The sequence below is a fragment of the Meriones unguiculatus genome, chromosome 7 (genome assembly GCF_030254825.1).
Source record: "Meriones unguiculatus strain TT.TT164.6M chromosome 7, Bangor_MerUng_6.1, whole genome shotgun sequence".
Taxonomy (NCBI): domain Eukaryota; kingdom Metazoa; phylum Chordata; class Mammalia; order Rodentia; family Muridae; genus Meriones; species Meriones unguiculatus.
In genome coordinates, this window is record NC_083355.1 from 35,676,348 (window position 1) to 35,702,820 (window position 26,473).

Genomic DNA, 26,473 nt, shown 5'->3' on the forward strand with positions numbered 1-26,473 from the left:
CTTGAACAGAGATCTTATCTTGGTCATGAATTACCTTCATAAGCTGTTGGTTAAAGCCATGGATTGTGTGCACATGGGTAACTCTGCAGGTAACTGCAGAGTTCACTTGAAAAATGAATTTAAATCAGAGTAAAAAACTTTCTTATTCCATCACAGTGACTCTTCTTTTAAGAGCCAATTGGTGATATTGTAAGCCTGGTGTTTTTATGAATCCAGGTTCTTCCGTGTTTTGGGGTTCAAAAGGAAACTAGGTTCTATAGGTCATGGTGGTATATACTTATTGTTTGAGTATTCAAGAGTCTTGAGGCAGGGGGATCATATTATTTTATGAAACAAGCATATACCTGCCTTACTCATAGCCCGTGTCCTTTTTTAGTTTAAAATAATTTCCAGTTGACAAAGCTGCATTCATATAATCCTTAAATTTGCTTCACATTTAATGTGGATGATTTATTTCTTTTTTATTATTTTGAGACTAAAGCACTGCCTGGCCTTGAACTCACTGAGATCCACGTGCCTCTGGAGTCATACCTCATTCTTAATTTTGAAGGTTTTTGTTGTTGTTGTTTTAAAACAGGTTTTGCACTGACTGCAAAAATAAAGTCCTCCGAGCATATAACATCCTCATTGGTGAACTTGACTGCAGCAAAGAGAAGGGCTACTGTGCTGCACTTTATGAAGGCTTGCGGTGCTGTCCACATGAGCGACACATACATGTTTGCTGTGAAACAGACTTCATTGCACATCTCTTGGGTCGTGCTGAGCCAGAGTTCGCAGGAGGGTATGAGTATGTAGTTTGCTAGAATGGGCTATCTAGCGCTTTGCTTCATTTTACTACTCAAAAGTTTATTTCTATCACTTCTGCCTCACTACATAAGCTATGTGTTCAGATTAAGGTGTCCTTGAATGAAAATATAGTAAAAGTGTCTGGTGTTTGGTTTAATCTTCTGCTCCCTGGTTTTTGAGAAGATGTAGGCTTTCATTATAGATTATCATTTTTACTTGAAAAATGATTGAAATGAACATTTCTTCATGCATCCTGCTTTATCATGTTTAGGTTTTATTCACAATGGTGGTTTTTGCATAGAAGTTAGGTTTTTGCATCAGGGGGTTAAGGAATGTTTTATTGAATGTAATTCATGGCCTATGTATGTTATGTAATTGCTAAATTATAGAGAGCCTAAATTAATATTTCTTTGTTACAGAAATGAAATTAGATTCAAGGTTTTCATAGACTGCATCAAACCCATTTTCCCTTTGGGTTTTATGTGTGTCAACTCTCTTGAATGCTTGTTTCATCTAGTTTTTGAATTCCGAAACTCACTATAGTGTTATGAATACTTTTACTAGACTGGCCTTACTAAAAGCTCTTTGACTATGATTGACTCACTTTTGGAATTGTCTTTTTTCCCATTCTTCCTCAAACCAACTTACCAATCAACCAAAAAAAAAACAGGTTGACATTTTTCTGGAAGTTGAACGTCACCTACCATATCTACTATGAAGTTGATACTTCCTTTACACTTCTGGGCCCTAAGACCCATTTCCTTAGAAGCAGTTCCTGAATTATCTTACTTTAACCAGTATTAATATTCAGTTGTATTTGCATGTATGTTTCTCATTGGTTAAAATCTATGTGTGTGTGTTTAAAAATGTGTAATTGTCAGGTAGACTGTTTACAATCTGAATTTTCAGGTTAGAGTATTTTAGTTAAAACATAAGAATTAATATTTGATTGTCCTAAATAGGCGAAGAGAAAGGCATGCTAAGACAATAGATATAGCTCAAGAAGAAGTTCTGACCTGCTTAGGGATTCATCTTTATGAACGACTGCATCGGATCTGGCAAAAACTACGGGCTGAAGAGCAGACATGGCAGATGCTCTTCTATCTTGGTGTTGATGCTTTACGTAAGAGCTTTGAGGTAAGAACAGTGGATCACTTCTGACTGGGGTTTTAATTAATCATGGGCTTAATCATTTTTTTTTTTTTTTTTGAGAGGTTCTTTCTGTATGGTCTTGCCCTGGCTTCAAACTTGTAATGCTTCTGCATCCACTCTTTGAATGCTGGAATTCTAGACATGGGCTGCCATGCCTGGTACCTGGAATCATGGTGCCTCAGAAAGTTGCAGTTCACTGATAGACATGACTTTGTCTGAGGAAAGGGAGATTTAGAAGTTAGTGTTTTTTTTGTTTTTTTTTTTTCCCTTTTTAGTCCTGTTATTCTTGCAGTGTTGGTTTTCAGTGGGAAGGTGAAGTTAAAAAGATACTGCTAGCCAGGCAGTGGTGATACATGCCCTTTGGCATACTTTTTTAAAAAATTTATGTTTCTTATATCTTTTTCTCTTTACTCCACCCAGCACCCCAATACCAGGTAGGAAAGAGAAAGGGTTAGTGGGCGAGGGGCTACAGTTCTTTCTTAGCTCATTCCTCCTGGTCAGGGTCGTTGGGTTCTTTGGAGCCAGTCCGATTCTCCTCCGTCGTCTTGTCTCACAACAGCAGCTAGGAAGCAACAAGGGGGAAGCAGAAGCAGCGTTGTTCTTTGTTCTTCAGCGTTGTCCTCTGGGCTCTGGCATTTATTCTCTCTCCAGAGTCCTCAGATTTAAACTATCTTCAGCTGGCAAAGAGCTCCCCTTAGAACCTGCATGAGGCAAATAGTCTGCTGCTGTGGACCTTCTGAATCAGTCCCACATCCAACACCTGGGACCAAAACAAAAACATGCCTTTAATCATAGCACTTGGGAGCCAGAGACAGGAGGACTTCTTGAGTTTGAGGCCAGCGTGGTCTGGAGTAAGTTTCAGGACAGCCAAGGCTGTAGAGAGAAACTTTGTCTCTAAAAACAAAACAAAATGTTGCTAAGGAGCAGGGATGATGGCTCAGCAGGTTTGCTGTTGAGACTAAAGGTGACCTGGGTTAGATAATCTGGCCCACATGATGGTAGTAGAGAGTCCCTCTCTACAAATTGAGAATTACGAATTTAAACTGGCTTCAGTTACGTAATGAGACTACCTAGGAGAAAAACAAAAGAACAATGCTGCTAGGAAATAGAGCTAATGAAAAACTATCCACACAACAAAGGAAACTTTCACAATTCCCAGTTTGTCTTGTTTTTATCAAAATCTCAAACATCCAATTTTACCAATAAAGGCACAAGAGCTAGACGCTAGGTTGAAGGCTTGTTAGCTCAGAGAGACAGAAAAAGCATCCAGCTGACATTCCTCCTCAGTGATATTTCAACTCTCACACTGAATGTCCCTTCCTTCTACTTTCTGTGCATCTCTCTATCCTCCTGACTTTGCTCTTACTCTCTCAGGTTTTCTTTTATGTTCACTCACTGTCAACTGGTTTCTTGCTCCCTCTTGACCATGGTTGACATTATTTAATTCAAGCAGAAAGCTTTTGGATTAAAGATATGTGCTAGGGCTGAGCCACACCACAACTAAAAACAGGTTTTTCCAGTAAACTACACAATCTCAGGGTTCAAAGTGTGATCAAATATCCTGCAGCATTTCCCCCTTTTTGTCTAAATAAAAAGGAAAGATTTTAACTATATCACAGTAAAACTCTTTACAGTAATGAAGCTATTTCTGCCAGGCTTTACACAATGTCCAACTTGGTTGTATTTGGCAGTCTCAGGAATAAGTGCTTTTGAGTTCAGAGTTCTATAAAATGTTGATGTCAGTCTCCTTTAAACTCAGCAATTTGAATGTCCTGAGCAGTTTGTAGTCCGAAGCTGATCTTTGGGTGGTGGTTGTCAGCTTAGTAGTAGTCCTGGCTAGGTAGAAACAGCAGTTGATCCAAAGGTATCCACTGTTTGCACAGAATCTTGCAGCAGAAGAAGTATGGGGTAGTTTTTTCCAATGGTTAGCGTTACCACAAACCAAGTGGATTCATTATTGCAGGCCCCATCATCATCTTGGAGACCTCAAGGGTTACTGTTAGGAATGGTCATTTTATTATAGAAAACTTAAACATTTTAAATGCCATATTCAGCAGATCTCTGGAAGGTTTGAGGACCATAGTCTAATAAGTACATCTGAGGTACACAAACTTTGTTCCTATTTATCTGCTTCAGATTCAAACCTGAAAAAACATATAGGAAGCTAGATGAAGGTTATTTCTAGAATTAGTAGTAGTCTGTATGACTGACAGTATCATGACAAAAGGTTTATATATACAGATTTTGAGATAATATTTATACCTTAAGAAAAGTCTTAAGCCGGTGGCACATGCCTAATTCTAGCACTAGAGGCAAAGGCAAGTGGATCCCTGTGAGTTTGAGGTCAAAGTGAGTCCAGGACAGCCAGGGCTACACAGAGAAACCTTGCCTCAGAAAACAACAAAAATGGAAAAAAAAAAAAAGCCTTAAAGAGTCAAGTGAAACCCAAAGATTATGAGATTAGTGTCAATAAAATAATCTCTTATGTATACTTTTCCTCTGTCCCATAACAGGTAGCTCTTTTGATAAGAGACAGAATTTTGGATTTTCCTTTAATAAGTATGCATGGGTTTAGTGGAGAGCCACTCCAACCCCAAAGCCAGCTTTACTTTTTTATTGACTTGGGACCACATACAGATTATTTGCCACTTATGTCTGTAGAGGGCAGCAGAGATGAGCTGGAGGTGGGCAGTACTCTTTTTTTTTGGGGGGGGGGACATAGTCTCTTGATGATCCAGCCTTTTTTTTTTTTTTGCAGATGTTTTACTTGTCTGGTAGTCTTTGGATTTCTTAGTTGGATGCTTTTATTCTCCTGGAAAGATAAAAGCAAAACCCTGCCTTTAACCCTAACTCTGGGGGTTTCCTTTTTCTGCAGATTATCTCTTTCTAGGGCAAAATGTTTTTTGGCAACAGAAAAAAATATCTTTCCTTGAGTGGTGGGATTAAAAGCGTGTGCCATCACCACCTTGTTCACTCTGACTCTAGAATTCAGAAAACAGCTAGTTTATAGATATGTTTGCCTGTCTCTGCTGGGGTTAAAGGCGTGGCCTGCTTCCACCCTGCTCAAATATTTATCTTAGTTCCAGGTCACTCCAACTCTTAAGAGATTTAGAAAACAAGTTTGAACTGTAGTAACCCCTTGAATTTACTTAAAACATTTTAAATCTCTTAACTGTGTTTTTAATACCAACCCTGCCCCAAAATATCTTTTTTATTTAAGAAGAAAACTCAAAACCTGATGTCCAAGATGGCATGGGTCACATGGCAATCTAATATTTGTTTTTATTAATTGATATATTTACTTCACATCCCAATCGTTTCCTCCTCTCAGTCCCTCCCTCTCACCCTCTTCACACTATCCCTCTCCAAGCCACCAAATCACCGCAGCACATCAAGTCAGTTTAGCATAACATGGAATTAAGACAAATGATTTAAGAAAACCCTTTTTTTTATTCATGCCAGCAAGGCAAGTTGTACCTTTGGTATCATTCAAAAATACATTTTATTTTAGTTTTTTTCATGCCTGATCAAAGGAAAGGCATTTATCAGTTTTTCTAAGTTAGTTTGGACTGCATGACCAAGGTGTCTGAACTATCGCCTCTCCTTATTCAGATCTCTCCTGTTTGAATCTAACCGTTATCAATATCCACAGCTTTTCTTCCCCTGTGGAAACACAGACAAAACCTCTTCCCCAACAGAGCCCATGTCCCAGTGTCCATTCTGAGGTTAAGACATCTTTAAAATATACAGGCAGATTTAATTCAGTTTTTGTTTGTTTGTTTCCTTCTATCCAGTCTAGCTTCCACAGCTGTTGTGTCCTGCTTACGAACAACCTGAACAGTCTGTGACTGTTTTATAGTACTTTTTCTCAGAAGCATTCTTTATTATATTTATGGTTTGTTTCTGAGATTGGAGGAATGTTAATTTGTGTTTTCCATTGCTGCAACAAGTCATGTCCTCATAAATTCATGGCTGTATTAGTAACATATGGCTTTAATTTTCCTATTTGTCCTTGTCACCCTTATATACTTGACCCATCTTGCAGCTTTGTTTTACCTGAGATAAAGTTCTAATGCCTAGAATCTGATGAGGCCAATCTGGATGTCAAGATTTTGGTGAAATGATTGTTATATCTGCTTCTGTGTCTACTAAACCTTCAGTTTCAATGCTGTTTTTACCTTTGGTCTTTGATTATTTATAGCAGTTTGCCAAAATACTTGTTTTTTGGTCTTTCCTGAATTTTTTGTTTTATCTACACTGAAGCTATTCTGTCCTTGAAACTATAACATACATGAAATGATAGTAAGAACTACTTTTAGGGCGGTGCTTCTTAACCTTTTTATTGCCACTTTTTACTGCAATTCCTTATGTTGTGGTGACCTCAGCCAAAAATTATTATTATTATTATTTTAGCCAAAAGTTATTTTGTTTTTACCTCATGATTAATTTTGCTACTTTTATGAATCATAATGTAAATATCTGTGTTTTCTGATTGTCTTAGGCAACCACTGTGAAAGGGTCATTCAATCCCCAGGTTGAGAACTGCTGTTTTAGGGGCTCATGGCATGACTCAGTGTTAGAATGTTTGCCTAGTATGCAGGGAGGACCTGGATTTAATTCCAGGAACTGTACAAGCAAAACAAAAAGTGTCTGCTTAGAACGTTGAAGGGGCTGGAGAGATGGCTCAGAGGCTAAGAGCACTGACTGTTTTTTCCAAAGGTCCTGAGTTCAATTACCAGCAACCACGTGGTGGCTCATAACCATCTGTGATAAGATTTGGTGCCTTCTTTTGGCATGTAGGCATACATACAGGCACAACACTGTATAAATAATAAATAAATAAATCTTTATTTAAAAAACATTGAAGGCTTGTATTAATAATGCTGCTATTGTGCATACTGTTGTGTTTGGTCTCCTTTTTTCAGTTATATTAATAGAGTTTGTGTATTTATTTTAATGACTGTTTTGTGTTAGATATATAAAGCCATGGTTCTAACTTTTTAACTGGGTTACTTGTCCTTTTGAAAATAGGATGAAACCATTTACAGAAACTCATCCATTGTTGTAGTAAATAAAAAATAATAAATAAACAAACAAACAAACAAACAAATAAATAAATGGGTGTTGGGCTATATGTTTAGTTTTAGCCATAAGTTTATCATGGCAGTATTATCTAACTCGGTATTAGAAATGATAGGACACAGACACCTATTAGATTTATAATTGCCTTATTCTCTTGGGGCTAGGTAGATATTTACTTACACTGTCTTGACATCCTCACCGTCCATCTCCTAGCCCCCATTCAATGCCATCTACCTTAATCCTTTCCTTTTTTTGTTTTTAAAGATTAATTTCTTTTTAAAAAAGATTTATTTATTTATACACGAGTGTTCTATTTGCATGTATGCCTGTATGACAGAAGAAGACATCAGATCCCATTGTAGATGGTCACGAGCCATCATGTGGTTGCTGGGACTTGAACTCGGGACCTCTGAAAGAGCACCCAGTGCTCTTAATCACTGAGCCATCTCTCTAGCCCCGCACCTAGTCCTTTCTAGCTGGACCACTTTCCATCCATGATCTCATGTTACTTGCTTTTAATCTTTATCTGGGCCTTTCCACACTTTTATGGGAGTTCTTTCTCCTCACCCACATGGTTTCTTCTTCCTGCTTACCCATGGTGGTGTCCTCCTCCTTCCTTTCTTCCCCGTCATCTGTCCCAAGTGATTCTCTCTGCCCTCTCCAAGCCTGGGAAACTTTGCCACGCCTGCCTCATTCTGCCCTGCCCTGGTATAGGCAGTTTAAATAGCCAATCAGGTAGGTTTACACAACAAGGATAGGTGTACCCAGATCTTGAGGGCTAGTAACATGCATCAGACCAACCTCCAACAATCCATGAATTCCTTAAGTATTCTGAAGTTATGTAAAATACACATACACAGGTAAAAAGACTAGGGTGTGTCTCAGTTTTCCTGGGTTCAGTCCTTAATAATAAGGGGATAGGGTATGTATATGGTATATGTGTGTTTGGAATACAGTTAAGGAAAACCAGAATATTGTTGACTTGAATAGCAATGTTTTTGTTGTTGTTGTTTTTCTTTTGTTTTTTGTTTTGTTTTATGAGATGGTTTCTCTATGTAGCCTTGGCTGTTCTGGACTTGCTTTGTACATCAGGCTGACCTTGAACTTCAGAGATCTGCCTGCCTTTGCCTGAGTGCTGGAATTACATAGTTGTGTGCCACCTGTGGCCAGCTGGCTAACTTTTTTTCTTTTAGGTTCTTGTTGTATATTAACTTCTTGAGTCCATTTTTAGGACATTATTATTTAAAATACTAAAATATGTGGAAGTCTCTCAGTTTGATCTTTAACACTGCAGAAGAAAAAATATTGAAATGAGTTTTTGCTGGACATGGTATGCGTGTCTTACATGTGTAATTCCAGCACTTAAAGGCCGTTGCAGGAGAAGTGCTGTTTGTCTGAGGCCAGCTTGAGCTGTACTGTGAGACTGCCTCAGAAATCAGGAAAACCTTTTAAGATCTTTATGGGGACCGTCTGAAATTGCTGCATAAAATACTATTTGATGTGTGCGATATTTAAACTTTTTAAAGTAACAATTGCATTGGAAAAATAAATTACGATGGATGTTGACATTCAACTTTGTTTTTATAATAGATGACTGTTGAGAAAGTACAGGGTATTAGCCGCTTGGAACAACTTTGTGAGGAATTTTCAGAGGAAGAACGAGTTAGAGAACTCAAGCAAGAAAAGAAACGCCAAAAACGGAAGAACAGACGAAAAAATAAGTGTGTGTGTGATATTCCTGCTTCCTTACACACAGCAGATGAAAAGGCAGTCAGCCAAGAGAAGGTATGTGTTGCTGTTGCTTTGGGTAGAAGTAAGACTTTGGGTGTTTTTACTCTGCTTTTCTAAAGATGAGGTCTTGTAATTTATGTATTGGCTTTTCTTCCAAAATCACGTGTAAGCCACGATATTTAACGCCTGCATTCATTTTATAAAGGCATTGTGTTGGTTTGTTGTCTATAGCAAAGTCAAAATACGGAACGTCTTTGTGAATGACAGAGATCAGTTCTCACCTCTAGAACCCCTGTCTCTTAAAGTAGCCAAATCTTTTGTGGGTTATACTTAATCAGTATTTACTGTAATATATATTAAACTGGAGAAATATTAGACCATTTAAAAAATTATAAGCCCACTCTGTATTAATCAAATAATCAATTTAATTAATTAAATTAATCAACATAGTGAAACCTCATTTCAGAAAACATGTTTTCAAAATTCTTGCCATTGTTTCAAAATGCGTGGATTTTGCCTTTTTTTTTTTTTAATTACTGGGTTTTTTTGTTGTTGTTATTGTTGTTTTTGAATTGACAGATTTACTTTATTCATGTTAGGGGGAGTGACCACTAAACACATTAGTTTGAATTAGCTTGAAGTGAAATTGTTCTTAATTCAGCTTTCAGCTCAAATAGTTGCCAAAAGTAGATTTTCCTTGAGGGAGGCTTTGTGCGTTGATATGCCACAGGAATTTTTGCTTCTGGTACATTTTGGTTGCCCTGCTCTTGATTTAATGAGGCGCCATTGCTGTTTAACTTTTACTTGTTTGCTTGCTTGCTTGCTTGGGTTCCCTATTTTTTCACTCTGTTTTCTTTTTTAAATTTCTAAAAATTTATTTGTTATTTACACACTGTTCTGTCTGCACACCAGAAGAGGGCACCAGATCTCATTATAGATGGTTGTGAGCCACCATGTAGTTGCTGGGCATTGAACTCAGGAAGAACAGCTTTGGAAGAACAGCCAGTTTCTTAACCTCTGAGCCATCTCTCCAGCCCTCACTCTGTTTTCTTATAGTTCATACTGAAGTAGCTTTATACTTTTTCTTTTTTTTTTTTTTTTTTTTTTGTTTATTTGTTTGAGACAAGGTTTCTCTATATAGCCCTGGCTGACTTGGAACTCACTCTGTAGACCAGGCTGGCCTCGAATTCAGAGATCCACTTGCCTCTGCCTTTCTAGTGCTGGGATTAAAGGCATGCACCACTGCTGCCTGCCTGGTGTACTTTTTTTTATTTTTTAAATGTATGTATTTTGAGATAGGATCTCACCCTGTATCCCAGGCTATCCTGGAACTCCCTATGCAGCTCAGGTCGGTCTCAAACTTGCAGCAGTAGCCAAGCATGGTAGCACACTTTTTAATCCCAATGTTTGGGAGACGGAGGTAGGCAGAACTCGCTGAGTTCTAGAGCAGCTAGAGCTATGCAAAGAAACCCTTTCTCAAAACCTTGTAGCAGCAATTTCTCTGTCTCAAATGCTGGGCTTATAGACAGGAGCCTCTGGCTAGTCTCTGGTTATTTATATGGATATTCTTAATTTTCTAACCTTATAACTGCTGTTTAATTAGTTAATTAGAAGTTAAAATGTAATTATTATATAAATAAATCTTTTTATTGTTTCTTAATGTCCATCCTTAAAGGAAACAAACTTCATTGAAAATAGCTGCAAAGCTTGTGGCAGCGCTGAAGATGGTAATAGTTGTGTAGAAGTAATTGTTACCAATGAAAATACATCGTGTACTTGTCCTAGCAGTGGCAATCTTTTGGGGTCCCCTAAAATAAAGAAAGGTGAGTAAATAATTCTTTTTAAAAATTAACAACTGTAATTAATAAAATAAAAATTTAGTCAACAATAATAAAAAAAATACTTGCTTGGCAAGGTGCTGCATGCCTTTAATCCCAGTACAGAGGGACCCTGCACAAAAACAAAAACCTCTCTGTTTTTCAGTAATTCATTTACTTTTATTTTATGTGCATTGGATGTTTTGCCTGCATATATGCCTGTGTGAAGGTGTTGATCTTGAATTGGAGTTATAGACCATCATGTGGGTGCTGGGAATTAAATTCAGGTCCTCTGAAAGAATTGCCAATGCTCTTTCCTTTGTTTTTGATTTTTGTTTTTTCAAGACAGGATATCTCTGTGAGCCCTGGTTGTCCTGGACTCATTTTGAAGACCCAGCAGCCAGTGCTCTTAACCACTGAGCTATCTCTCTAGCTCCCCTCCCTCAAAATAAAACAAAACTTAGATCTATTCTTCTTTTAAATATAAATGATTTTAGAGATTTTTGGAATTTGTTTTGTTTTGTTGTTGTTTGTTTGTTTTTTGGGTCTTTCGAGGCATGATTTCTTTTTGTAATAGCCCTGGTTGTCCTGAACATGCTGGTCTCAAACTCCGAGATCCCCCTGCCTCTGCCTCCTAAGTGCTAGAATCAAAGGTGTGTACCACCATGCCCAGCCAAGTTTCTAACAGCCCCTCCACCCCTTTTTTGGTGGAATTAGTATTTTGTCGGGTTTTTTTTTTTTTTTTTTTTTTTTTTTTAGCAAATTTTACTTTAAGATTTATTATTTATATAGCACTCTGCCTGTGCACAAAAGAGGGCAACAGATCTTACTACAGGTGGTTAAACCACCATGTGGTTGCTGGGAATTGAACTCAGAACCTTTGGAAAAACAGCCAGTATTTTTAACCTCTGAGCCATCTCTCCAGCACTGTATTTTTTGTTTTTGAAGATAGGGTTTCTTGGGGGCTGGAGAGATGGCTCAGAGGTTAAGAGCACTGGCTGCTCATCCAGAGGTCCTGAGTTCAAATGCCCAGCAACCACATGGTGGCTCCCAACCATCTATAATGAGATCTGGTGCCCTCTTCTGATGTGAAGGCATACATGCAGATATTGTATACATAATAAATAAATTAAAAAAAAAAAAAAAGAGAGAGGGTTTGTTTGTACTCTTGACTGGCCTGGAACACAGATCTGTCTGTCTCTGCTTCCCAAGTGCTGGGATTAAAGACATATGCCCTCACTGCCCTGCTGAAATGAGACTTTTAAGGTTGCTTTATCATACGATTTAGTCAGGTACTTAATGGTTCTTTTCTTACAAGACACAAAAGCATATAAATGTTAATTGTACTTTTAATAAGCAATAAAATTTGATATTTTTTCCTGGATCATGAGTTAAGCTTTATTTTCACCTGCTGTATTTTCAGGCATATCTCCACACTGTAATGGTAGTGATTGCGGATATTCATCTAGCATGGAAGGAAGTGAAACAGGTTCTCGAGAAGGTTCAGATGTTGCCTGCACTGAGGGAATTTGTAACCATGATGAACATGGTATGCTTGGGTTAAGCTTCCTAATTAATTAGTAACTACTACATGGCTGATATAACACCATAAATAAGAAGGGTTATTAATTTTTGTAGGTGAAGATTCCTGTGTTCATCACTGTGAAGACAAAGAAGATGATGGTGATAGTTGTGTTGAATGTTGGGCAAATTCTGAAGAAAATAACACAAAAGGAAAAAATAAAAAGAAGAAAAAGAAAAGCAAGATGTTGAAATGCGATGAACATGTGAGTGTGGTGATTTGCAATTAAAGTTTTTGCAGTTTAAAAACACCCTATGTTCCTTGAGTTGGCATGCACAGCTTTATTGATGAGGGATTTTTAAAGAGGATTTTAAGTTGGGTGGTGGTGGCACACACCTTTAATCCCATCACTGGGAGGCAGAGGCTGGCAGATCTCTGAATTTGAGGCTAGCTTTCTCTACAGAGTTCTGGGACAGCCAGGGCTACACAGAGAAACAGTATCTCAAAAAAAATGTTAAGAATGAGTATTTTACATAGTTTTGTTATTTGTGGGTGTGGATATGGGGTAGGGAGTCTTTATTTGTCCAGAAGTTTAAGTGAATCATAAATGTGGTTAATAATCTCTTTATAGTACTTTGTAATTATTTTTTTCTTTGGATTTATTTCTTTTATGTGTATGAATGTTTTACCTTCTTGTATGTGTGGGCACCACATGGCTACCTGGTACCTGCAGAAGATAGATGAGAGTATAGGGTTTCTTGGCAGTTGGCATTAGGATGACTTATGAGTTGCCATGTGAGTGCTGGGAATTGAACCTTGGTCCTTTGCAGATGCTCTGAGCTGCTGAGCCATCTCTCTAGGCCCAATACTTTCTGATTTTAATTAGGTATATAATCTTGAGAAATTTATATAGTTTTTCATTTTGCAAAAATGAGGATAATAGACTTTTAGGTTCTATGAAGATGAAGTAAGATACAGCAGGTTAGCATATCATCTGTAATGGGTTAAGTGTCACGTAAAAATATCAGCTGCTGCTGTTACTCAGTGTTACTTCTCAAGTACTATACTACAGAATCTTTTAGTTAGTTTTGGTTTTTTACTGTCTTGTCTGGATAGTCATCTAACCTGGAAGTCACTAGTTACCTGGGAATTTTTTTTTCTTTGAAAAATAATTCCTCCTCCCCCCCCTTTTTTTCTCCCCTTGGGAAATTTCTTGCCCTGGTTTTAGATCCAAAAACTTGGAAGCTGTATTACAGATCCAGGTAATCGAGAGACCTCAGGAAACACCATGCACACAGTGTTTCACCGTGACAAGACCAAAGATGCACATCCTGAGAATTGTTGCACGGCTGAGAAGGGTGGGCAGCCATTGCCTTGGTGTGAGCATAGGAAAAGTGTTCCACAGTTCACAGAACCTACAGAAATGTCATTTGGTCCTGACTCTGGAAAAGGCGCCAAGAGCTTAGTTGAACTTCTTGTAAGTAGTTCATGATATCTTACTATGAGTTGGGGGATATATTTGAAGGTTTCAGGTAGAGAACAGAGAGCAGTTAAGAAATGAAAGGTGACTTTATTTCTGTTCTTCCACTCATGACTTTTGTAACTATTCTGGAGCACATCATCTTATTTTTGTTTCAAAGTTAGACCAGCTGGGGAGAGTGAGAAGTGGCATCATGTCTAGGATTTGGCCTCTTTGAATTCCTGTAAGCAAGTTTCACCAAGTGACAGTGTAGTACCCACCCTACTAGATCTGGAAAGAATATTGAATGAGTATCGTCTCGCTCATTGAATGAGTACCCCAAAGGAAGAGGCAGAAGGATCAAGAGTTTAATTCATGTTCAGCCACATAGGGACTTTGAAACCATCCTGGGACAAGACCCTCCTCCCAAAACAAAAACTTATTCTGAACTAAAGCTTACATTCCAAGTTAATTACGTCAAGTGGCAAATAGGAGAAAAGTCCGACTGGCTGTGGGGCTGTAAGTCGATTTCACCTCATGAGGCTTCAGTTGAACTGTATTGGATGCCAATGTCCCACTGCGTAGTGTGTGCTGGATCATGAAAAGAAAAGATTGTTATCCCTGCCATTATTTAAGCCTTGGTGGAAGTGTGTCTTTTGGAATATTAAGGATTTTTATTGTTGTTTGTTTTGTTTTTATACATGTAAAATTTAATGGTGATTCTAATATAACATACTTTTTAAGTTATCTTTTACGTAATTTGTAGAGATAAATAAAAGTTGAAACATAGGACCAGCTAGAGAGAAGTCTGGTCATTTAAAAAAGATAGATAGTTGTATCTATCTCTAGTCGTTTTTAAAGGTAGAGAAGTATGGTGATAGGCTTAGGTATAGAGGGGATAATTACAGAATTCGTGTTTCAAACCAAGCTGAGTTAGATTTATTCTCACTAGTTTCTAAGACGGGTTGCATGGTGCTTATTCTGTAAGTATTCCAGTTAGAGATTGTTTGACTGGGTGGAAACCAAAAGCTAGGCTGTTTTAATTTGTAGTGGCCCCACCAAGCATAGCATTTTGAATTCTTTGTCATGGTCTTAACTACTGCTTTAATTTGCAGGATGAGTCTGAATGTACTTCAGATGAGGAGATCTTTATCTCACAAGATGAAATACAGTCATTTATGGCTAATAACCAGTCTTTCTACAGCAATAGAGAACAATACCGACAGCATCTGAAGGAGAAATTTAATAAATACTGCCGCTTAAATGACCACAAGAGGCCCATTTGTAGTGGCTGGTTGACAACGGCTGGAGCAAATTAAATAAATAAAATAGCTCTGTCTTTCAATGAAACACTCAAGATGACTACTGCGCCTTCTCTTTTAAAAACTCTTAATTTAGTGACTTCTGGCAAAATTTTATCTTAAATCAATGTGATTCCTTGTTTTGGGAGATGGTGGAGGTAACCTCATTCGTTTGTTCTTTCTTCAGGCTTGTGTCTTTAGTTGCGTGGCTGTGCAGGCCTGCCTATGATTTAAGCCATCTCTTCATTAAACGTTTCTCTTCCTGTGAGACTTACTAAAGCAACTTAGTGGCAAAAGTAATGTTGTACTTACACCTCTGTACAGAAATGACAGTGAGCTCTGGATATATGGTTTACAGTAGACATCCACTTGCAAAGTGTCTGGACAAAATGTTAAAGGCAATGTGCAAAATTTAAAATAAAGAGTATTTATTAATACGCATAGTAGAATGTGGTGTACATGTTTCTACTCAGTGTGGTGGTACTTTAATATTTGCCACTTGTGAACTTTGTTACTTGGTCATTGTTGGTGGAGAGAACATGAAGAGCAAATGAGGTTAGAGATGCAGACTGCTCAAGACAGAATCCTTCCTTTGATGAGACCTAACGACTGAGAAAAGCAGTTTCTAGTCTTGTTCTTAATAAATGCCTTTAAACACTGGCTAGTATCTTCCTTTCCAATTCTCATCTCAAGAATTGCTAGAAGTTCCCAAAGGTAACAGAAACACCTTAAAATGAGAGGTCCATATTGACATAAAAGAATGAAAACAAAATTGTTAATCAGTTTGCAAGACTGTGAGGAAAGGATGTGTGAGAGTAACTACATTGTGGTTTGTGTTACATGCCTACTCAGCCTTAATTGTTTTCCAACATAAACTCGGTATGGATTTTTACAGTTCACTGCTGTCACAAGCTCTCTGAGTACTGAAGGGGAAAGATTGCCAGCATTAGCATTTTGCTGTCATTTGATAGGTCAGATTTGTGATGGAGGGATAACTCAGTAAGATGCTTGTGAGAACCTAAGTTCCACCCCAGAGAACCCACCACAGGTTGCATAAGAAATGAGACTGGGTAGAGTAATGGGGCCATAAAAAGAAAAGGACTGAATTCATTATATACTATATGAACCTCTCAAAGAATAAAAATCAATTTTGAAAAAGAAAAAACCCAGTGCCGGCCATTAGTCAGATCCGTGAGACTTAATTGGCTTGCCAACCTACTGGGCTCTTGCTGCAGGCCAAAGAGAGACCCTGTCTCAACCAAGGTGGGGCCAATAAGGTGATGTAGGTTCTTGCCACCAGGCTTTAAAACACAAATCTGGGGGCTAGAAAGGTGGCACTGACTGCTCTTCCAGTGGACCCTGGTTCAATTCCCAGCCTACCATTCAACATGGCAGTTATACATTTAGGCTAACTACCAATGCACATTCTTAAAAAAATCTGGTTTCTGGGACCCACATGAGGAGAACTAAGCCGGGGAACGTAACCCCTCTGACCATATGTGACATGCATGTCTGCCATCAGTAAATGTGTATATGTACTGGGTGTTTTTGTTTTGAAACTTGCCATGTACTTCAGGCAGGCCTTGGACTCGTGGAGATACCTGCCTGCTTGTTTCCCAAGTTGTGGCATTAAAGGTGTACACCGCCACATACGCCATAAAAGAAAGGTGGACAGTTACTGAGGAACCACACCAATTTCCTCTGTGCACACACATCCCTGGACACTTCCATACAAATGCACTTGACATACAATGAACACACTAGGTTGAATAGCATCACAAATGCATAGTTTGGGCTTTGTGCCTGTGTGATACACTTGATGGCCCCCAGACAAAGTAGTAGGACATCATGTCTGGCCAGTGGAGCTGGAGTGAATTGTAGGGGCTTCCTATCAATTATATTTCAAATGGATAACAGGCTTAGGTCCAGTTTTCATCATTGACATTTTCTTTCTTTTTGTCAATTAGACCTTACTGCCGCTGAGACTCCTTGAACTGGAGGTGACCCTCTTGCCTCAGTCCCATTAGTACATAGTGTATTTATAGGGGTGAGCCACCACGCTCAGGTAGTTGATGACATTTCTTTGGTCAACCAGAATTGTCTTTAAAACTAAGCAATATATCCAACAACTCTGGAAAGATACTCTAGTTAGCTAGGCACTTTTTTCTTTATTAGACATTTCACTCTGCCAGCTGCACTCTACTCCTGGCTACATGAGATCTGCATGGCCATATGAAGGTTAGCCAAATGGATGTTTGTTGAATGAGAAATATTTGGGGTTTTTAATTTATTTTCAAGACAGGCTTTCTCTGTGTAACCTTGGCTTTCTTGGACTAGCCCTGTAGACCAGGCTGGTTTTGAACTCACAGAGATCTGCCTGCCTCTGCCTCCCTGGGGGCTAGGATTACAGGCATGCACGTGCCCGGCCCCTGTAACCTTTTTTTTTTTTTTTTAATGTGCATTAGTGTTCTTGACTGCCTGTATGTTTGTGTGAAAATGTTGGATTTCCTGGAACTGAAGCCAGAGTAAGCTACCGTGTGGGTGCTAGGAATTGAATCTGAAAGAGTGGCTAGTTAAGAGAAGTCTTAACCACTGAACCATCTCTAGTCCCAAGTGTTTGGGTTTGTTCTTTCTTTTCCTTCCTTCCTTCCTTCCTTCCTTCCTTCCTTCCTTCCTTCCTTCCTTCCTTCCTTCCTTCCTTCCCTCCTCTCTCCCTTCTTTCCTCCCTCCCTTCCTTCCTTCCTTCCTTTTTCCTTCTTTCTCTTTTTCTCTCTTCCTTTTCTCTCCCCTCCTCTTTTCTTTTGAGGTCAGGGTAACCTCAAATTTACAATTATGCATCAGCCTTCTGGTGCTGCATCTACATGCTTGTGTGATTGTGTGGTTGGTAGGTGCCCTACCTTGGAACTATTTGTCCGTCTCCAGCAATCCTGGATTCAGATAGCCGTGTGGTAAAGCTGTTGCTCAGCATATGTAAGGACCGATGTGGAGTTTCCTGCAAGAGAGATGTGTGTAAATATGCCTACCACGTGGTGTTGAAATTGTCAGCTCTTGCACTACATCCTGTAACACTGCACCCATGTAGTGCTGGGGTGGATGCTGTCAAGGACAGTTGGAGACTGGGGCCATTTAGGAGTAGAATGCAGTATTTGGGTATTTTAACCATTTACTTCTTGGCTAATAAGACCAAAAGATCGGGTACTGTGTATAATAGCCCTTCCTCAGGTTAACTGGGCTTGCAGGCAGAGACACCTGAACTTTTCTGGACTGAATCCTCGCTATCAGTCACCAGTGGTTTGGGAGGGCACTGGAGTAACCTTTAGGTCCCTCATCCTGCCCTAAGGCCTCCGGAAGGGGGACTGATTGAGCAAAGGCGGCCTTGGGTGCGTGCGCCCTTTTCCTCGCGGCTGGCGGCTCTCCACAACAAAAGGAAGCGCTCACCAAGAACACAAGAACACGAGCTGTCAGGCCGCGTCCCGCGCCGGCGGGCCCTCCGAAGCGCCGCGGTTTCCGCCAGTCGCGGGAGGGACGGGCTCGCGCGGGGGCGTGGCCGGAAGGGGCGGTCCCGCGGCTGCTCAAGGTACAGGGCAGCAGGGCAGCCGGGCAGCGGCGGTCCTCCGGCGCTATGTGGCCCAGTGCGGAGGTCCCGAGGGCGGAGTCCCGGCCTAAGGCCGGCCCGCATGGGGGTGGGTCTAGGTGCTGCTCCGACTTTTGCAGGATTCCGGCACACGCCCCAACAAAGAGCAGGGAACAGCCGAGCCTCTGTGACTCAGGACGAAGCCCCGCGATTCCAGTGCCTGGCTCGCCGAACGAGGTAGGCAGACGGCTCGGGACCATGACCAGACCCGGCATGGAGCGGTGGCGCGACCGGCTGGCGCTGGTGACGGGAGCCTCGGGGGGCATCGGCGCGGCCGTGGCCCGGGCATTAGTCCAGCAGGGACTGAAGGTGGTAGGTTGTGCCCGCACCGTTGGCAACATCGAGGTAAGGCTCCGCTGGGCAGAGGGGGACGCTCTGGGGGACGTCGTTTCCACGGGGTAAGGCTCCGGGTGGGGGAGGGGGTGGCTGGAACCAGGCTATGACCCTGCTCTCACCAGCCAGCTACCCTCTTAGGGCCATTTGCAACGGCCTTGAGGGCAGGAGTGATGGATGTTCAGTAGGGGGAAGACCTTCCTTCTCCCTCAGTCCTGTTTTTATAAAGAGCAATTCGCCTCTGATAGCCTGTGCCAAATCCCTGACCCCTGGCATTCACTTTCCCTTACTCCTGCCATCTTCTGCCCCCATCCTGGCAGGTGAAACGGGAAGCCAGAGGTCAAGGACTGTAGACAGCCAGGGAGAAAGAAAGAAAACTGGCTAGCTTTAGTGGCTAGCTTAGTTTCCTCTCCAGACCTCACCCAAACCACAGCGGGTAAAGTGCTGACCAACCAATGTGCAAGAAGCTAGAGGTCCTGAGTGTTTGACCCACCAGTGAGTGTGGGGTTAGGGTAGGAGCTAGCTCTCCTTTCAGTTCATATCTGAGGCTCAACTCTTGCCGTGAGCCCAGATGGTGACTAGAATCATAGATGCTTTTCTTTTTTTCTGATTCATTTTCCTAGGTGGGACTTAATAGGTGAAATAGGACATTGGACATGTAAGTCTTGAGAAGACAGAGTGTTATGGATCCAGAACTCTCTAGTTTTTCTCTTAACATGCTTTTGGGGTTTCCCAGAGTTATGAGCAGCAGCATCTCAGAAAAGATGAGGAGATGGCCATTTGGGAGAAGACAAGAGAAATTCCCATTATTTGCCCTGGCAGGAGCACCATCAGATGTGTGGGTTAGTCCTTACCTGCAGGGCTCTATCTTCACCATGGCTCAAAGTCCTCAGGTAGGAGAGGGGTGAGGAGGCCTTGGGTGGAGACAAATGGAGAAGGTGTGCAGGAAGGAGGACCGTCCCCTCCCCAGCTACTGACCAAAGGTACGCTTTACAGCCTCTCAGATAATCCCAAGGTCACCTGGCTCCACCATGGCTCCACTTTGCCCCTCCCCTTCCCTGGAGAAGCACCGGGGCCAAACCCCAGCTTTGGAGCCAAGAGGATTAAGGCCAGGGATTGGACAACCGGGTTTTTGTGTTTTGTTTTTGTTTGTTTTGTTTTTAGTTTTGATTCCCCAACTCTGAAGCCACGCTCTTCTCCTCTTCCACTTCTCTACCCTAAGCCAGGAAAGGTAAATCCCGAGGGAATCTCCAGGCAGATCATTCACGCCATGGATGGGTCCTCATCTTTAGAACCTCTTTGTTTTGTAGGAACTGTACTGATTTCAGGCCATTTTGGAGAGTAGATGGAGATGGCAGAAGTCAAGCAAGGAGAGGCAATGACAGGGAGGAGAGTATTCTACACACCAGCACAGCTTTTCTGTTGGGGATTTTTAGTCTGGAGTGGGGTGAATTCCTGGGTTTCTTGCTCACCAACTGTTTTTATTGATTGGTTAATTCACTGCTAATAAAACTAAGTTTGGGTTCTGGCATTCTACTGGGAGAAATATTGTTCCCTGAGGTGGTCATGAACAGTGAAATCAGGTGGAGGGGGCCTCTGAAGCCCAGAGAGGTACAGCTTTTGAACTCAGAGAAAGTTAAAGCAGAAAAGAGCCTGACACAGCACTAGAGAGGCAGAGGTAGGTGGAGCTCTGTGAGTTCAAGGCCACCGTGGTCTACATACCAAGCTCCAGGACAGCCAGGACTACATAGACCCTGTCTCAGAAAACAAAAGCAGAAAAGAATTTATTTGCTCACCTGATTATGTCTTTTATTTCTAGCTTCTCTGGGGAGGAGGCAGGGGCTCCATGCCAGGGCAGTTGGCCAAACTGGCCTTCCTCTAGGGCAGTCCCATCCCCCCTGCCCCTCCCCTACACACTTACACAGTCACCTTCACAAGGTTCAAGCACCCAGTCGCTGGCCTCCACAGCCTGCTTTCTTCCAACTTCTGAATGCCAGTTCCCTCTACACTAAGTGGCACCGCTTCCTCCACAGTGTGTGCTGAGGACTTTCACAGGTAGTGTCTCGAGGCAGTGACTGACTAAGGGTAGGTGGGAAAAACTTGGGGTGGAGGGAGGGGGCACTAGGCGTTAGAGAGTGTCCTGACACCCTGACTGCTCTTACGGATAAAGAGGAGATTGAGCCGCATCCAAAGCTATGAATAGGACTCATCTTAAGTTCTGTCTGCCTTTCATGAAGAAAGGGTGGCAGTTCAGAACGGAGCCCTCTGGGAGGGACTGGCTGACACTAAGGAGAAGGTGAAAACTGGGGCTCTGGGGTAACCAGTTCAGGGCCTCTTGGCACTAGTGGAAGAATGATATGGAGCCAGAAGCATATATAAACCTACTTCTGGGTATTGGGGAAGAAGAAGAGAAATCTTCCTCTATTCCCAGGACCCTTGTCCACTTCTTTCTCCCTAGCACTGAAGACTTCAGTGATTAAGTGAGATTCCTCCTCAGTCTGCTTGATTGTTCCTCTCCTTCACTCAGGGAGTGTCCCTAACCCCTTGAACTCTGACCAAACAGACCAAGCTTTGGGGATGGGCAGACCCTGCCTCTCTCCTATGGCTAAAAGGTGGCTGCCACTGGAGAGTTTTGGCTTAGCCACCTGGGAGGGAAGGCTGACTCTGGGTGAGGAGGTATGGGAGTGAGCAGCTCACCCCAGTTAGACCCCTGTTGGGTTTCATAGGAGCTGGCTGCTGAATGTAAGAGTGCAGGCTACCCCGGGACTTTGATCCCCTACAGATGTGACCTGTCAAACGAGGAGGACATCCTCTCCATGTTCTCGGCTGTCCGATCTCAGTACAGTGGCGTGGACATCTGCATCAACAATGCCGGCATGGCTCGGCCTGACACCCTGCTCTCAGGCAGCACCAGAGGTTGGAAGGACATGTTCAATGTAAGGGCTCCAGAACTGGGGCTGGAGGTTGGGTGGGAAGAGGAGAGTGGAAACCAGGGCCTTACGAGGCAGAGGGCTCCAGTGATGGGGAGTTTCCGTTTCCACTGGGACGTTTTAAATTTTGTTTTATAAAGACAGGGTTTCTCTGTGTAGCTTTGGCTGTCCTGGACTTGCTTTGTAGACTAGGCTGGCCTTGAACTCAAAGGGATCCTCTTGCCTCTGCCTCCCTGAGTGCCGGGATTACAGGTGTGTGCCACCTCGTCTCCACTCACTACTCCTGATAGTCCTTAAACTCTAGACTGGTTGTGATAGGGGAAAGACTGCCAGAGAACTGTAGTTTATCAGATGTCCCTGCCCAGGCTGGATACCTGGGAACATGGTCTTGGGGGTAGACAGGGAATAGAGATGAGAGAGGTTAGGCTTGCACTCAGCCCCACTGTAACTGTGTAACTGCGAGATCAGGACAGCCTCTGAGCTACAGTCCTGATGCATTTAGCTGGGATGAGCACACCTAAATCCTCAAGACAAACTCCACTGTCTCTAGGTGTGGTCTACAGAGTGCGGGAGAGCTCATGGCCTCGTAAGGGGTGGCCCCTGCTCAGACCCAGGTTAGTCCCTGCACTGCAGAATGGGCAGATCTTTGATTTCTCTTCGAGAAATGGGGAGTCTTTAGCATGCTTCAGAGCATGTGCAGGCCAGGGGCAGGTGAGATGGCTGAGTGGATGAAGGCACTTTACCATTAAGACCCAGGACCCAAACGACGGGAGAAGAGAGCCTACTCACACAAGTTGTCCTTTGACCTTCGTGTTGGCACGGTGGCATGCGTGTAGGTGTGCACACACGCACACACACTCACATACATTAAGTAAATAAATAAACGTAATAAGAGTATGTAAAGGTCAAACACAGCCTTGAGGACGTGATTCCAACTTCTGGGCTGTGCTGTGGGGTGGCGTTCGGCAGCGATTCTCAACCTGTGGGTCGAGCTCTCTTTGTGTTGGCCACTGAATGACTCAAAGGGGTTATGTAAGATCATTGAAAAACATTTCAGTTCATAACAGTAGCAAACTTAAAGTTATGAAGCAGCAATGAAAATAATGGTTGGGGATTACCACAACATGAGGAACCCTATGTATTAAAGGGTCTCAGCATTAGGAAGGTTGAGAGCCACTGCCTTAGGGTGTGAAACCATTTGAGAGGCTAAAAGCAATGTCACAGTCCTCTTTATATATGCTATCAGCAGGTTAGTATTAACAGGTACTTGCAAGTGAAACAGTGAACCATGAGAATGAAACCTTGTCCTCTGGGAGATCAGAATTATAGCCCTTGTGTGTAGAGGCACATATCTAAACCAGAGGAAGTCCCAAGTCCCCAAGGCCCCTTTGTCTTGCCAACACCCAAGTCCATTAGCCCCATTCTACTAGGCTTCTGTCATTCTCCTAGGGATCTGTGTGTCCTTCATATGCCCCACAATCCCACCCTGTTAAGAGGACAGGAAACAAGCTGAGCCGTTTCTGCATCCTAATATCCTAGTGTTGCTGCTACCATAAGCACTGAGGCAGGATTTCGCTGAGGGCATTCTGCCCTGGTGCCTGGGTGACACCTGATAAAGTGAACCGGCTAATCTGCCAGCTGATCCTCTCCTCTGGAGAGGAGGGAGGCTGGAGGACCCGATGAAGGCTTTATCTCTGCTGGCCTCTCTGGCAAGGCTAATGGGTGGAGCAGATAGCAGACAGCCTCGTCATAGCAGATAGCTCCTTAGAGCCCTACTCTCTGAAGGGTGGGGACGTGAGGTCAGCTGTGCCAGGAGTGGCATGTGATCCCACCCTCCGAAGATTCCCCACACCTGGGCTTGTGGCCAGGGTATAGGTTAAAGGCCAGTGTGCGGTCCTCCTCCAACATGATGGGTGGGGATTAAAAGGGAACAGTATGGCTGAGGAGAGCAGAGGGAGAGGGGCTGGGTTGTGTGTGTGAGGAGAAGGACTTAGGCCATTTCAGGAGGGTTTTCAGTCTGTTTAGGAGGGATTAGGTCTGGACTGTGTCGCTGAGCAGGAAGATTGGTTTCCCCAAGGCGGAGGTCCCTAGGAGGACTCAGCCAGTGGACTCTGCTGTGAGGGGCAGGACACCCACAGAGAGGGCAGCTACTACCCCACCACCACCCACGGTGCTCACTTGCTCACTGGGCCCAGACTGGAGACACTCCACTGCTTTCCCTGGCCCACAGGTGAACGTGCTGGCCCTCAGCATCTGCACTCGGGAAGCTTATCAGTCCATGAAGGAGCGGAACGTGGACGATGGGCACATCATTAACATCAACAGGTGAGGCCAGGTGGCTGATTCTCAGATCATGGCTCACCCCCCAGAGAGCGCTCTATCTGCTGCAGCTTACTCATCTCTAGAGGGCAGTTTCTTCGGTAGTAAAATAGGGATCTAATATTCAAGTGGAATGATTCTGACAAAGGGAAGTACCAGCCTCTGGTTGTCTGGGCAGCTCAGCCTCTGCCCTCCATAGCCAGTGCCTGGGAACTCTCCTGGGACTGTGCGTCTTCCTCAGGCCCTGGGATCAGCCCACCTTGTGGTACAAAGAGACTGTACAGGCTCTACCATAGGAGAGCCCATTGTCTATTGGGGCATGGTCTGCACCAACCCCAGAGATCTCCCAGTGGACACATAGCAGTGAGCACACTGACAACATGGCGAGGCTTCGGTCACCCTGTCTGACTGCACGAGTGAGTACATAGTCAGCAGAAGGACAGGTTGCAGGAGCTGTGTAAACCACAGAGACTAGACTCAATAGACTGTAGGGGTAGAGTCGTCCGTCCCTCCCTTCCCCTAACAGGACTTCCCTGTCAGCCTCTAGGTAATGAGGCTGACCAGGACAATAGGAGCGTTGCCAGTGTCTGTGGAACCTCACCCTCACCTCTCTCCCCTTCCCTTCTTCTACCCAGCATGTGTGGCCACCGAGTCCCACCCCAGTCTGTGATCCATTTCTATAGTGCGACTAAGTATGCCGTCACTGCATTGACAGAGGGACTAAGGCAAGAGCTCCTGGAGGCCCAGAGCCATATCCGGGCCACGGTGAGGCTGTGGTCTAGCCCTGGTGGGAGCGATGTGGGCCCAGCTCTCCCACCTGCACATGCCCAGGAAGGCCTGCTCAGAGTCCCTGGGCTCAACAGTGCACAAGGCCTAGGCACTGCTCTCCTTTCGGGGACAAGTCACCTCACTTCACTCACCCCAAAGGAAAAGGTCAGACTTACACTTTGAGTGGGACAGGGCTGACCTGAAGGGAACATGGAGTAGTGAGGCTGAGGGAAATGACACAGTGACTGAATACCAGCACTCTGGGCTCTTCCCTAGAAGACCCCTGACTTTGGGTAGATCACTGAACCTCCCTAAGCCTCAGTCTTCACATCTGTGAAGTGGAATGAGGCTTAAAGGAACAGCACTTTGTAAAGCCTTAAGCAAACACCTAGGGAGGGCTCTGTGTGTAGCACAGAGTATTGTGAGAGTTGCCAGCCGGAACTCTCAGTGGGCACTTTGGAAGGAGGACGCGAGGCAGCTGTCATTGTGAAGCAGGAGCCCTGTGGCTTCTACCCTTTCTTCTCAACCTCCTGAAGGCCTGATAAAGCTCAGGCTGAACAGGACCTCTCTGTTGGCCCAGTGCATCTCTCCAGGCTTGGTGGAGACACAGTTTGCCTTCAAACTCCATGACAAGGACCCCGAGCAAGCAGCTGCCACCTATGAGCATATAAAGGTGGGTCCTCCTTCTGGGCCTGGTAAAGCCACTCGGTCCTTAAGCTCCCTCACCCTCCGCCTAGCTTTTCACTCCTGGAGGGCTGGGGTAGGAATATGGGTGTTAGAGTCCCTAAGAGGCAGGAAGGAACTTGGGTCAGCTCTGCCCTTGTCTTAATACCCGCCCTTCTCCATGCTCTCAGTGTCTCAAACCAGAGGATGTGGCTGAGGCTGTCCTCTACGTCCTCAGCACCCCCCCACATGTTCAGGTGAGTCTTGCCTTAGCTGTCTACCCACTGGGAGGAGGCCAACCACATCCAGGTGTGGGCAGCAGGGAGTCCCTGAAGGGGGTGGCTGCCTCAAACCTCCGTCCTTCCACAGGTTGGAGACATCCAGATGAGGCCCACAGAGCAGGTGACCTAGTGTTGCGTGGGAGCTCCTACCTTCCCCACCCTCCATGGCTTGCCTCCTGCCTCTGGATTTTAGGTGTTGATTTCTGGACCCTGGATCTTACTTTCTGTATCCACCCCTCTACGGGATAGAAAATTCATTAGATTATTCCCATTACAAATGTGAAAAAAAATGGGCTGGGGAGAGAAGGCATAGTCGTGAGTGTTTTATCTGCTAACTTGTTCCCCTTCTTGGGGGTAGAGTCCCCCTCTTGGGGCCCCTTGGCCTTTGTTCTCAGCCTTGTCCTTTTGTCTTAGGGAGGGGATGTGGCAAAGAGGGCACTGTTCTATCTTCCTGTATCCTGCCCCCTACCCCTTAGGGTTGGGGTAGCGGAGACAGGACTTCATGTTTTAGCTGTGTGGTTACCCAGGGCTCCAGGCCCCCTTTCCCCACTCCCCACCTCTTCAGCCCAATTTTGGCTCTTATCCTGGGGTCCTCACCGCACTCTGACCATGGCTACAGAATATCAGGGTCTGTCTCCTAGTACATTTCAGTGCAACAATTAAAGAGAAAGATCGCAGCTTGCCCCGGCTTCAGA

At 43.4% G+C, this 26,473-nt stretch overlaps 2 protein-coding genes and 1 long non-coding RNA gene across 9 annotated transcripts in view; 2 read left to right on the forward strand and 1 right to left on the reverse strand.

Annotated features, from left to right (window-relative positions):
• The window catches only part of Ggnbp2 (gametogenetin binding protein 2), a 36,604-nt gene extending 21,313 nt beyond the window's left edge, over positions 1–15,291 (forward strand). For 4 of the 7 annotated variants that reach the window (XM_060387095.1, XM_060387094.1, XM_060387092.1 and 1 more), the window contains 8 exons: positions 578–787; positions 1,749–1,923; positions 8,611–8,805; positions 10,427–10,574; positions 11,992–12,117; positions 12,207–12,355; positions 13,319–13,567; positions 14,665–15,291. In XM_060387095.1, the coding sequence (XP_060243078.1) occupies positions 578–787; positions 1,749–1,923; positions 8,611–8,805; positions 10,427–10,574; positions 11,992–12,117; positions 12,207–12,355; positions 13,319–13,567; positions 14,665–14,868 (1,456 nt within the window). In that variant the 3' untranslated portion in view covers positions 14,869–15,291. The remainder of the gene's footprint in view (positions 1–577; positions 788–1,748; positions 1,924–8,610; positions 8,806–10,426; positions 10,575–11,991; positions 12,118–12,206; positions 12,356–13,318; positions 13,568–14,664) is intronic. The other 3 variants (XM_060387093.1, XM_021648367.2, XM_021648370.2) reach the window with 1 other exon arrangement.
• Positions 13,756–19,936, reverse strand: LOC132655184 (uncharacterized). The gene is made up of 3 exons (XR_009592861.1): positions 19,672–19,936; positions 17,748–17,842; positions 13,756–14,140 (listed from the first exon to the last, which is right to left on the reverse strand). It is a non-coding gene; the product is annotated as an uncharacterized LOC132655184 (long non-coding RNA).
• On the forward strand, positions 18,443–26,460 carry Dhrs11 (dehydrogenase/reductase 11). Its single transcript, XM_021648378.2, has 7 exons — positions 18,443–18,829; positions 21,544–21,753; positions 23,978–24,072; positions 24,702–24,831; positions 25,415–25,507; positions 25,689–25,754; positions 25,867–26,460. The coding sequence occupies exons 1-7, from the start codon at positions 18,473–18,475 to the stop codon at positions 25,906–25,908; spliced, it is 993 nt and encodes a 330-aa protein (XP_021504053.1). The 5' UTR covers positions 18,443–18,472; the 3' UTR covers positions 25,909–26,460.
• The last annotated feature ends 13 nt before the right edge of the window (positions 26,461–26,473 follow it).

Bases quoted from the DNA above. Each gene is read 5' to 3' on its own strand.
- Dhrs11 (XM_021648378.2), top strand. From the start codon at position 18,473: ATGTGGCCCAGTGCGGAGGTCCCGAGGGCGGAGTCCCGGCCTAAGGCC. The intron at 21,754-23,977 runs GTAAGGGCTCCA...CCTGGCCCACAG, and splicing joins GTTGGAAGGACATGTTCAAT to GTGAACGTGCTGGCCCTCAG. The intron at 25,508-25,688 runs GTGGGTCCTCCT...CCATGCTCTCAG, and splicing joins CCACCTATGAGCATATAAAG to TGTCTCAAACCAGAGGATGT.